Here is a 13,149-nt window from a genome sequence, read left to right as displayed (position 1 = left end):
ATAGAAGGAAAGCATAAAACGAAGTTTGTGAAGAAACTGGCATCCACGCGATCGCATGGGCGACGCGGACGCATGCCAAGCGCGAAGAAGCAGCGATGCGGCTGCATGACTGACGCGACCGCGTGACAAGGAAAACTCCGAATGACGCGACCGCGTGACCCACGCGGACGCGTGACAGAAGCCACGCACCAGAAATTGCAGAAAACGCTCCCAGCGAATTCTGAAGCCCTTTTTGGCCCAAATCCAAGTCCAGAAGGCATAGACCAGAGGTTATGAAGTGGGAGAATGCATCCATTCGAAAGAGTCTCCACTTTAGTTAGTTTTCATGATTTAGATTTAGTTTCGAGAGGGAGATTCTCTCCTCTCTCTTAGGATTAGGATTTAGGATTTCTCTTAGTTTTAGGAGTGACTCTCGATCCCAGGTTCAACGTTCTTTTACTTTATATTTATCTCTTACTTTCAGATACTTTAATGCTTATATTAGTTATGTTGCCTATTTGGCTTACGCTACATTCATGTTACAGATTACTCTTTTGAATTAATACTATTTGAGGTATTTCAGTTTAATATTGCTTTCTCTTATTTACATTATTGTTATTCCCATCTGAAGACATTTTTATTCCAGTAGATTTACTTTTCTCCTTTTGGTCTTGGTTAAGAAATCAGTAACTCAGGAGTTATCAAACTCAAACATGAATGATAATTGTTATCTTTGTTAATTAAACTGAACTTCAATAATCCTAATCTTTTCTTAGGAAATAAATAAGATTCAAAGATCAAACCAATTAATCCCTTGACCTTCCTTTATCTTAGTAAAGGTTAACAAAGTGGAATTAAGATTCAATTCTCATCATCATTGATAAGGATAGCTAGGATAGGACCTCTAATTTCTCATACCTTGCCAAAAGTTTATTTACAGTCATTTATTTATTTTACTTGCCATTTGAATTACTTGTTCTTCATTTACTTTAATTGCTAATTAAACCATTCGCTCCTCATTCTCAAAACCCCAATTTACAATCTCCATAACCAATAATAAGAACATACTTCCCTGCAGTTCCTTGAGAAGACGACCCGAGGTTTGAATACTTCGGTTATCAATTTATTTAGGGGTTTGTTACTTGTGACAACCAAAACGTTTGTACGAAGGGATTTCTGTTGGTTTAGAGACTATATCTACAACGCGACTGTTTTTATGAAATTTTTTACTGGCAAAAATTCTGACGTCATGGTCCCTTCGGTGGAACTCTCACCCCCTGCCACGGCAGCCTTCTTTAAACATTCTTCTATGACCCTACTCTTGTTTACCAATTCTTCAAACTTGTTCGTGTATTCAGCAACCGACATCTGACCCTGTTTCAATTGCAGCAGTTCAAGCTCCTTAGCCGTTCTGACTAAATTAGGGAAGTATTTCTTGTAAAACTCAGTTCGAAATGCATCCTAGGGTATAGCAGCATCACCATGCTGCAGAAGGCGTCGTGTCCCTTGCCACCAATACTGGACTTCACCCGCTATCTGATAAGTTGTAAACTCAACACGTTGATCTTCAGGGACTTGTTGTGCTTGTAAAGCCCACTCGATTGCTTGAAACCAATTGTCGACCTCAGTGGGGTTCGTGGTTCCTCCAAAGATAGGTGGATGTATCTTAAGAAAAGTTGCGGCCGTCATTGGCCCGTTATCCCCATTAGCGCCGTTCCCATTTCCAGCTTGATTCCCTAGCGCTTCGACTGTCGCTTGCATAGTCGCAGCCATATTTTCCAGGGCAGCCATAAAGTTCACATGGTCGTTTCTCGTCGTTTCAGGGTCTGCAGTACCTATTCTACCTCTGCCTCGCCCGCGACCGCGTCCACGAGTCGCCATCTGGTTCCTGTTCACACCAAACAAGTGATATCAAGGTGATTAGTCTCAATATCGCAAGTCTAGTGCTTTAAAGTCCCAAATGCATGCTCATGAACATTCATACCACATTTATCAGTTAGATAACCTAGTTTGGCATGTACAGACACCTAGAGTATGCACAGAAGCATAGTCGATCCGTCCCTTCGGCTCTACAAGAACGAACTGCTCTGATGTCATAATATAACATCCTACCACATAGAGCTTTATGCTTAAGTCGTAAAATAGAGGTGGTGATGTATTACGACCTCTAAGAATAAAATATATACGTAGATATAGTTGAAGAAATTTGTAACTAGGAGCCTGAAAGAAAGGTTTAAGCAAAAACTGTGAAAAGAAAAGCACATTACACTCATAAACGTAAAACCGGAGAAAAGTTAAGAGTAAGATGTGAGTATATACAAAGAGTTGAGTGCCAAAATACAGAATATTAAGCTCTGGATGCAACCTGCGAAGCTAAAGCTAGAAGGAGTACAAATACATATATAAGCATAAGTATATATCCCAAGATAACCCAACATGCATAAAGAAAACACCTAGTTCTCCAAAAAGTCTCGATTAAACATCTATATGTATATACATAGGAGAATTTATAAACAGAAAATACATAACAGACAACCCAAAATATAACTTTCCAACTTCGCTTGCCAGAGAAACTTCCAGATGCTTTCTAAGGCCATCTCGGCCTGCATATGAAAACAACAACATAGATATGGAATGAGAACTTGAGGTTCTCAGCATGGTAATGGTGCCCACATACATAATATATAAGGTCCTGGGAAAGCTAGAGGCAATCCTAGAACTTCGACACTCAGATTTAAATCTTAAAGTTTATAAATGGAAAACCATAAATAGGGTAGGTTATCTAAGGTTCTTTTTTCTAATTCCTTTCTAACTTAAGCCCTAATTTTCGCCTTCCTCCAATCCTCCAAAACTTTGGTGCACAGACAAGCAATACAGACAAAAAAAAAACACAAGTAGGATACAGATACAACAGGTAGCAAATATAGTAGGTAAGTATAGTAATCAGATAGGCAAGCCCAATTAATGCACAATCAAGTAAAACACACATATGCATATGATGTATGCCTGTCCTATGGCTGATGAGTCTCATCTATCGGTGAGCGGTACAGTACCACGATCCTCACCTAGTGGCAGTAAACCGCCTTAATTCCCACCATCTGCGGGCGGTAAACCACCTCGATCCCCACAATCATTTTCAATTGGAAAATAGCACACACGCGGGCGGTAAATAACCACGATCCCCACAAAATAATTTCTTATCAAACCTGGTGGGTGGCAGATAACCACGATCCCCACAAAATAATTTCTTATCAAATTCATCCTCTTCATCATTAAATTCATTCAACAATTATTATCATCATACCTCCCACTCCGTTCATCAGTAATTCACACTTAAAACATAATTCTCTTCTTAACTAAGTAAAACTCAAAACATACTACTTTTCTTGATAAGTTGAAACTCTAATATAATACTTTTCTTAATAAATCAAGTTCCAAAAGATAATGCATTTCTTTTCTTTATAAATCAAAGTCAAATAATATAATTCTTTTATCCATACTTGTCTAAATACTTCAAACTAAATCTCCAATTTTTATAAAAATTTTGACAGCATCTCCTTTAAAATTTGGACTTTGTCACCTTTTTCGGGTGATTATATATAAACGGGCCTTGGGTCCGGTTTAGATTCGGTCCAACCGGTTCGGTTTGTTAGCCTGTTTTTGGGCCCAAATCTTTAAAATTGGTGTGAAACTTTGTATTTTAATTATTTCTTTCATTCTAAATTATAAAATTTAATTTTCTAATTTCTTTAAATAAAATTAATTTATTAACTAATTATTTATTAATATCACGGGTTTTACAATATAGACATTTAATTATATACAAATAGACAAGTCAAAACAAGAAGGGCAAACCCAAACATTTCAAACAATTACAAATGATGCATGCCTGCCCTATGGCGAATGAGCTCATCTATTGGTTATACAGCCAAACTCGACATGTCCGGTAGCTAATTCTAGACAGTCCCAACGTGCGCGCATCTATCAAGAGAAATTTTACATCTTCAACCAGGAACATCCGAAAAGGTATAAGTGTCCGGCCACAACTTACAACACAGGGTCAGCAGAGTTTCCACCACATCACTTAGCAAGTAAAATCACTCAACTACATTTATCGAAGCAGGTGTATTCGAAACTTAGATCAAACATCATTATCAAAGTATCACATCCTGGAGCAAGCGAAATCACTCCACTGCATCTACCTAAGAGATTACATTTCACTACATCCCAAAGTAAGCGAAATCACTCCACTGAATCTACCCGGACAAGGACATTTCAATCTCAATCTTAATCATATTCAACATTAATTCTATTATCAACTCATCATTTTCATCACCAATCTCATTTACAACTGATGCGGGTCAAACGTCGATTCCGAATTTTTCTCAATAAAAAGAATCGCTTCGTTGCAAGTATAGTTCCAAACCAACAATTGACCCTAATCAAAATTTAATTTGTTTTTCACAACACAAACTAATAAAAATCGAGAATATTAGATTTCGAATCGTCTCTCAAAGGAATTGTAGTGAGGTATATGTGTTATCGATTATGAGAGTCAGCGGGTGAAATAGCAATAAACTGGATTTAAAAGACAAGAAAGTAAAGCAAACAACTAAATGAATATAAATGCAAAAAGACCTCTTGACAAGGGTTAAGAGTCAAGGTTTTCTATCCTAGTCATTGACCACAAACATGACAATTATAAAGAGTTAATCCCACTTAGTCAACCCTAAAATTGAGGATAAGTCAAATAGACATAATTAATCTCAATCCACAAATCCTAGTCATCTCACTAATTAGTTTAGTGAAAGACTAGCATTAGTAGAAACTAAATCAACTAACAATACTAAATCACCAATCAATATTGAACACCAATGACTCAAGGTCATCTAAATCCTCAATCCCAAGCCAAGAGTGTAAAAGCTACTCTAAAATCAAGAGAAGCATTTTATCGAACACTTGGAAGGCATAAAAGAAAAGCATATCAAATTGCAAGAATTATTAAAATCTAAAGCTACCAATTGCAAAAAAATAATAATAATAACTCAAGCAAACATCAATAAACATGAAAAACTAAATTGCGTTAAAGAAAATTAAAATTGACAATAGAGTGCATAATCCAAAATTGACAAAATAAAGGAACTAAGAAATAAAACTAAGAGAATTAAGTCAATTAAATATGGAAATATAAATGAAATTACACCAAAACAAGAATTAAAGACTAAAACTAAAGAGAAATTGGCCTAAGAACCCTAAATTCTAGAGAGAAAAAGGAGCTTTTCTCTTTAGAAAATTACCCTAAAACATGTTTCTAAGCTATCTTAATTGCTCCTCCCTTAATTTTTGAATTTGGCTTCAAATACTTCAGAAATGAGTTAGATTAGGCTTGAGAATGCCTGAAATCGCGACTCACGTGTTCACTTAAGTGAAATCACATGCCTTCAGTCATGCGTACGCGCGAGTTTGCGAATTTCCAAAACATGCGTATGCATGCCTCATGCGTACGCGCAACATGAAATCCATGCGTATGCATGACCATGAAATGCCCCAAACTTTATTTCTTCATGAATTTTCCACTTTTGTATGCTTTTTCTTCACTTCTTCAATCTATCCTTACCTTGTAAGTCTGAAATCACTCAACAAACATATCAAGGCATCGAATGAGATTAAAGTGAATTAAATTTAACAAATTAAGAGCCTAAAAAGCATGTTTTTAATCTTAAGCACAATTTAAGAGAAATTCACAAAACCATGCTATTTCAGTGAATAAATACAAGATAAGTTGATAAAATTCACTCATTTCAATACAAGATATATCATAAAATTGTGATTTATCAACCTTCCCACACTTAAACAAAGCATGTCCTTATGCTAAGCATAAAAAAAGATACAAAAAATGGGTATCAACATTTATTCCATACAAACTATCCATATGCAATCTATCTAAATGCATGTAACTATTCTAACACTATCTAATTATCTATATGTATCTATTTAGTCAAAATAAATCAATTTTCAAGTATGCATAAATAATCAAAAGGGCCAAAATAATAGCAACTAAGTCAAATTCACAATTGAATTGAGTCATGAAAAAGAATTTACAAACTTGTAAAATAAGAGATAATACTAGGTGAAAACATGGAATTGAGCAATCAAACCCCTCACCAGATGTGTATACGCTCTAATCGCTCAAGTGTATAGGGTTGATTCGCTCAATTCTTCTCTAATCATGCTTTCTAAGGTTTTTTCTTCATCAACAATCAACAATTATTCAATGCATGTATGCAAGTATCATGAGGACTTTTCAAGCTTGTAATGGGACTAAGGATAAAGGTAAGGATACATATATGGCTAGTGAGCTAGAATTTGAATCTTTGATTAATCTAAACTCTCACCTAACATATAACATCCTATACAATTCTAATATCAAACTTAGCTACCCATTATCTCACTTTTCACAGACACTCATGCATCCAATTCAATTCACATCACATCCATATTCATTGTTCTTGTTACTTTCTTTTGGGGCCTTTGTCCCCTTTTTATTGCGTTCTTTTTTCTTTTTTTTTCTTTTTTTTTAAAAGAAACATATATACACAATCAATGCATATGGTTTACAAAAATAATACATGAGCATGTATCCAATTCCTAATATTTTCAATAAAAATACAAAACACACATTTATTAACCAATGTTCCCAATTTTTTAACACTTAGATATTACACACTCTCACTAGCCTAAGCTAATCAAAGATTCAAATTATGGACATTTATTGTTTTTCACTTAAAGCTAATGTGCTAAAATTTAGAACAAAAAGGAATTAATAAAGCTCAAAGTGGGCTAACAAAGGTAAATAGAAAGGATAAAGTTATATGGGTAAGTGAGCTAATTGAAATGATAGCCTCAATCACATAAATGCATATATACAGAGAATAATGGACATAAAGAATCAAACAAATCAAATATTGCAATCATAAAAAAGAATAACACACAAGAATAAAAATAGTGGTTAATATAATATAACCACACAGTGAGGCTCAAAACTCACTAAGATGTGTGTTCTTAGCTCAAAAACCATATTCCACAATGTATAATTCAAACAAGTTTCCAAGAAAAATATCAACTCAAATTAATCGGAATGTTTATGCCCTATATAAAAAGAAGTTTTCTTAAAATTTCAATAATTTAACTAAAGCTTATTCTGTATATATAATGTGATTGGATAAAAATAATTAGAAATCCTAAGTTCATTTCCTAATTTTCAATCAAACCAATTCATCATGTATATAGAAAATTCGACTAGCTTCAATTATGCAAATTTGTCCAATCACTACTAATTAAGGGCAATTTATCTAAATGAAATAGAAGGAGGAAATGTTTACTCAAATACAACAATTGAGAATTCTTTACTTTCGTGTCCTATTAGTGTTTTATATAATCCGTGGTAACATACCACATTTTAGAGATTTACACATACCACAATTTATGAAGAGAGCTTTGTAAACATAAACCTTGGTAACTTATCACGGTTTATGAGGAGAAAAATTCTATATATACACACGGTGAAAATCATTGTGTTGAAGAGGAGCATTTTCACAATGGCAAGTGAGGATGAGAGTTTCCTAGTGTTAGTACATTGCTATGGAAAAATTCAAAGAAGTAAGAAATACGGTGTGAAGTTCACTGACAGAGAACCCTTGAGTATATTTATCAGTTCATCAAGTACCTTGTCAGATCCAAAGAACAGCATATTGCAGAAGCTTGGGGTATTTGGGAGCAAGTGGGTAAAGAAGTTATTCTATAAGATTCCCATCGCAGTTGTGTTAACCGGTGTGAAGTATGATACATTTGTGATATCGGCTGATGAAGATATTCGGGTTCTGTTTCATTGTCTTAGAAGTTTTCTAGAGGTCAGAATACACGAGCTGTATGCGAAGTTGGAGGTCGGTGTCGATAGTTCTGGGGCATCAGCTCCGGTTCCTAGCTCGACTGCCATGAGCGGTGCGTCTAGTTCGATGGCTGCGGCCGCACCAAATGTTTCATACGTTGCATCTCCTTCCTTTGCGGTTGATTTAAACCGTACGGAGGCAGTTGGTTCTGTACCATTCGAGAATCGTGGGGTCCGACATCAGACATATGAGGTGGACAATGGTCCTGGCATTATTCCCGATGTTCAAGGGTTCAGAGAACCTGATGGAGTTGAGAATGCAATGCGGGACGATGACTCGGACCAGGAGCCTGTTGATATAATTGGGGACAGCGATGATGATACAGGTGCCAACCCACAAACACAGCATGGCCCTTCAAGTTCCGGCACACAGCAGTACCTTCCGCACTTCTCCACTGTAAACTTGGAGGCTATGGGGCAACAGGCAACCGGAGATGCTGCTGTTGGGCATTCTTCTACAGAATTTTAGATTGGATAATCATTCCAGAATAAAGATGAAGCTATTTTGAGTGTGAAGGATTATAGCATCCGTCGAGGTGTTAAGTACAGGGTCTTAGAGTCGGATCACCTGAAGTATCATGGGAAATGCAAGGAGTTCGGCAAGGGTTGTAGTTAGTTGATTCGCATATCGCTTCGTGCACGAAAGGGCACTTGGGAGGTTAGGAGGTACAACGGTCCGCATACTTGCTTGGACACCTCCATTTCCAGTGACCATCGGCAGCTTGATTACCATGTTATCTGTGCGAGGATCTATCTGTTGGTTAGGGCGGATGCTGTGGTAACGAAAAAGGTCTTGTAGGAAGCAACGGAAGCCGATTATGGATTCAAGTCTAGTTACAGGAAGGTTTGGATAGCAAAGCAGAAGGCAATAGCACAAATAAACGGAGATTGGGAAGATTCGTATGCCGAGTTGCCACCTTGGATGCTAGGGGTTCAGTCCATCATGGCCAGGATGGTTACAGTGTTGAAGACTTCTCCAGTTAGGCTTGGGGATCAGGTCGATGAATCTACAGTCTACTTTTATAATCTTTTCTGGACATTTTCACCCTGCATTGAGGCCTTTCGACATTGCAAGTCCCTCGTGAGCATCGACAGTACCCACTTGTATGGCAAGTATGGAGGTACCTTACTGCTGGCGATAGCGCAAGATGGGAACTCGAACATCTTGCCGATAGTGTTCGCACTTGTAGAGGGAGAAAATGCGGAGTTATGGTACTTTTTCTTGTCCAACCTACGACAGCATGTGACGCCGCAGGAAGGTATTCTTTATCTACGACAGGCATAACGGCATCAAGGCTGCCCTTGAGGCCCCCGATGGTGGTTGGCTACCTCCACGTGCTTTTCGAGCGTTCTGTATTCATCATGTGGCGGCAAATTTTAGCCTCAGCTTCAAAGGTCAAGACACGAAGAGGATGTTGGTGAATGCTGCCTATGCAAAGACCGAAGCAGAGTTTGATTACTGGTTTGACATTATGTGGACTAAGAATCCGGTTATTTGTGATTGGGCCAATCGGATGGAATATGACAAGTGGACCAAGCATCAGGATAGCGGGAGACGGTTTGGTCACATAACAACCAACATTAGTGAATGTGTGAATTCTGTGTTGAAGGGTACTCGAAACCTCCCGATAACTTCGTTGGTTAAGTCCACATACGGAAGGCTTGCTGAGCTATTCGTGGTCCGAGGACAAATGGCGGAGGCACAAATGGGGACTGGGCATGAATTTTGTCCGGCGTTGGTGAAAGTAATAAAGCGGAACATGAAAGACTTAAGATGCTTTACCGTCACTTTATACAGCAGGCACCAGTCTGAGTATACGGTGGCTGAGACGACGCCCACTGGTAACTTCTCACTTGGTAGCTATCGAGTTTCGCTTGGGGATCACACTTGCGACTATGGCTACTTTTAGGCGCTGCATTACCCATGTTGTCACGCCATTGCATGTTGCGTCCACTCACGTCTGAATTGGACGTCATACGTTCATGATGTGTATCGTATGACTAAGGTGTTCAACGACCCTAATATGAGGCGTGCAAGAGATGGACGTCTAAAGTCAACCAGAATCCGGGGTAGCATAAATTAGACTGCTCCAAACCACCCGAAGCGTTGTGGACTCTGCCGTCAGCCCGGCCATACGCGGAGGAACTGTGACCAGCGAGGACATACTGCTGCCAGGGATGCTTAGATGTTACAAGCTTTTTTTGTTGTTGATGTTGAGTTCATTATATTACGAATGCTTAAGTTGTTTAATATTAGATGTTGAGTTCATGGTTGTTGTTGTTGAGTTCATTGTTTTACGTATGTTGAGTTCATGTTAAGTTGTTTAATATTGTTGCATCTTTGAATTTTTCCAGAACAATGTACTAACACTAGTAAACTCTCATCCTCACTCGCCATTGTGAAAATGCTCCTCTTCAACACAATAATTTTTATCGTGTATACATAGAATTTTTCTCCTCATAAACCGTGGTAAGTGATAAGCCACTATTTTATGGTTTATCTTGTGCTCAATTGAGTAGATTTTATCAACTCTTTACCCACTTATTCATAATATTTGCATGGTTTTATATTTCCTTCCTAATTTTATTCTATAATTGGAAACTTGCTTCCCGAGCCTTTTAATTACCAAAAATTAATTTCTCCTTATCACCATTAGATGCCTTGATATGTGTGTTAAGTGATTTCAGAGATTACAGGGCAGGAATGGCTCAGAGGATGGAAAGGAAGCATGCAAAAGTGGAAGGAATACAAGAAGTTGGAGAAATTGCTAAGCTGTCCAGCCTGACCTCTTCACACTCAAACGGCTATAACTTTAGCTACAGAGGTCCAAACGATGCGGATCCAGTTGCGTTGGAAAGCTAACGTCTGGGGCTTCGATTTGATATATAATATGCCATAGTGTCCCTGACGCTAGGCGATGCGAACGCGTGCTCTACGCGGACGCATTGTAGTGACGAAAAACCAGCGTGGCAGATTTCGCAACCAGCGATTTCTGGGCTGTTTCTGACCCAGTTTTCGGCCCAAAAAGCACAGATTGGAGACTATAGAGTGGGAGAATGCATCCATTCATGAACAAGCTTTCATATTCACAATTATTAGGATTTAGATGTAGTTTTTAGAGAGAGAGGTTCTCTCCTCTCTCTTAGGATTTAGGATTTAGGATTTCTCTTAGTTTTAGGAGTGCCTCTCAATCCCAGGTTCAATGTTCCTTTTATTTACTTTTCCAATTTAATTTATGAATATCCATGTTAAGATTTGAATATTTTATTTAATATAATTCAAGCTATTTCAGACTTATGATTGCTCTCTTTAATTATTAATGCTCTCTGTTTATCCAAATTCTTCATTCAGGTAAACTTTCTTCCCTTTTGGCTTTGGTTAAATAATTGGTGACTCTTGAGTTATCAAACTCATTGTTGATTGAAAATTAGAATTCTTCAAGAATTAATTCGAGTTTCAATAACTCTAACTTTTCCCAAGGAAAGACTAGGATCTGAGGAATATAAATTAATTCATCCACTTAACTTACCTTCATAGTTAGAGGTTAACAAAGTGGGAGAAAAATCCAATTCTCATTACAGTTGATAATGATAACCAGGATAGGACTTCCAGTTATAATACCTTGCCAAGAGTTTATTTTATTATTATTATTTTATTTTTCTTATTATTTAACATACTGCTTCGTTACTTTCTAAAACTCCTAATTTACAAGACTCATAACCAATAATAAGAATATACCTCCCTGCAATTCCTTGAGAAGACGACCTGAGGTTTAAATACTCGGTTATCAATTTTAAAAGGGGTTTGTTACTTGTGACAACCAAAACGTTTGTAAGAAAGGACTTTTGTTGGTTTATAAGCTATACCTGCAACGAGGATTTATCTGCAAATTTCTAGACCACGCAAAAGTTCTCTCTTCAAAATGGCGCTGTTGCCGGGGAATTGCAAACGTGTGCCTTATTATTGGTTATTGTAAATATTTTTACTTTTTGCTTGTTTATTTATTTTTATTTTTGTTTTTATTTTTGCTTTTTCGTAAATTAAGAGGTTATTGGTTTTTATTTAGTTATTAAAAATTTAAAAAAAAAAAATTTCTTGGTGTTCATCTTGATCTTCAAGTTGTTCTTCGTGTTCATCTTGACCTTCAAGTTGTTATTAGTTGTTTTCTTCATTTTGATCTAAAAATTTTAAGTTTGGTGTCATTTTATTGTTTTTCTCTTTCCTCATTAAATTCAAAAATTCAATTTTAAAACTCGAATTTCAAATTTCAAATTTCAATTTTCAAAATTCAAATTTCAAAAATTTAATTTTCAAATTCAAAATTTAAATAACCTCTTAATTTAAATTTGTTTTTATTTTTATTTGCTATCATGAGTTCTCACCCCCATCGCTATGAGTCTGGTTACAATTATGTTGCAGGAAGAAGAAATTACAATGAGAACAGGCATCAAGGTTGGAACAATTAAAGATGGGAGGAGCCACAAGGATTTGATCAACCCTCTTGGCGACAACCACCTCCAATGGACTATCAACAACCACCACCATATGCCTATGAACTCTTTCCTCAACATGACTTTGGACCAACATACTCACAAGCCCCTTTCCGCCAATCACCTCCATATGACCCTAACCCGTATCTACCATACCAACCACCTTATGAGCCAAATGAACCATACACAGAACCACCACCATTCCAACACAACTACTCTCATGAACCACTACCTCAATATTCACCATCTCCATATCATTATCAAGATGAACCACCTTCCTATTATGAACCCTCTCTCCCAACCAATGAACCCTCATATCCACCCCAACCTCCAATGGATGACAGACTTTGTGTTATTCTTCGAAGGCAAGAAAGGATGAATAAGAGTGTGCTAAATTTCGCAGCCGCCTTAGGCGAGTTAGTAAATATAATAGCTTCCCAATATCTGAGCACTCAAAGAACTCCCATGGCTACATGTGTAGAATCAAAAGAAGAGCAAAGAATGAAGGAGACACTAGAAACTTCGGTGGACAATGAGGAACATGGCTTTGTATTGGAACAAGTAGAGGAAGCCATAATAGTTGCAGAGGAAGAAGTGGTTGAAGACTTAGGAGATGCTGAACCTCCATGGGAAAGTCAAGACATAGAGCCTCCTTCCAAGACAGTTGCATTTGATGTTGAGGAGGGTGTACAACCCCCAAGGCATATCATAGTTGAAGACTTGGAAGAGGT

The 13,149-nt window shown here is 37.3% G+C and overlaps 1 protein-coding gene across 1 annotated transcript; it reads left to right on the top strand.

The window, feature by feature from the left end:
• Positions 1-8,870: 8,870 nt before the first annotated feature.
• LOC148573494 (uncharacterized) lies at positions 8,871-9,837 on the top strand. The gene is made up of 2 exons (XM_088505791.1): positions 8,871-9,139; positions 9,183-9,837. The coding sequence occupies exons 1-2, from the start codon at positions 8,871-8,873 to the stop codon at positions 9,835-9,837; spliced, it is 924 nt and encodes a 307-aa protein (XP_088361917.1).
• Positions 9,838-13,149: the final 3,312 nt, after the last annotated feature.

Source organism: Arachis ipaensis, chromosome B2 (genome assembly GCF_059453495.1).
Source record: "Arachis ipaensis isolate K30076 ecotype BB chromosome B2, ASM5945349v1, whole genome shotgun sequence".
In the NCBI taxonomy this organism is placed as follows: domain Eukaryota; kingdom Viridiplantae; phylum Streptophyta; class Magnoliopsida; order Fabales; family Fabaceae; genus Arachis; species Arachis ipaensis.
Note: the sequence above shows the minus strand (reverse complement) of the source record. Positions and strands in the feature narration are given on the sequence as shown.

Excerpts from the sequence above, each read along its gene's own strand:
- LOC148573494 (XM_088505791.1), top strand. The coding sequence starts at position 8,871 with ATGGCCAGGATGGTTACAGTGTTGAAGACTTCTCCAGTTAGGCTTGGG. Across the intron at positions 9,140-9,182 it reads GGAGAAAATGCGGAGTTATG|GAAGGTATTCTTTATCTACG; the intron begins GTACTTTTTCTT and ends GTGACGCCGCAG.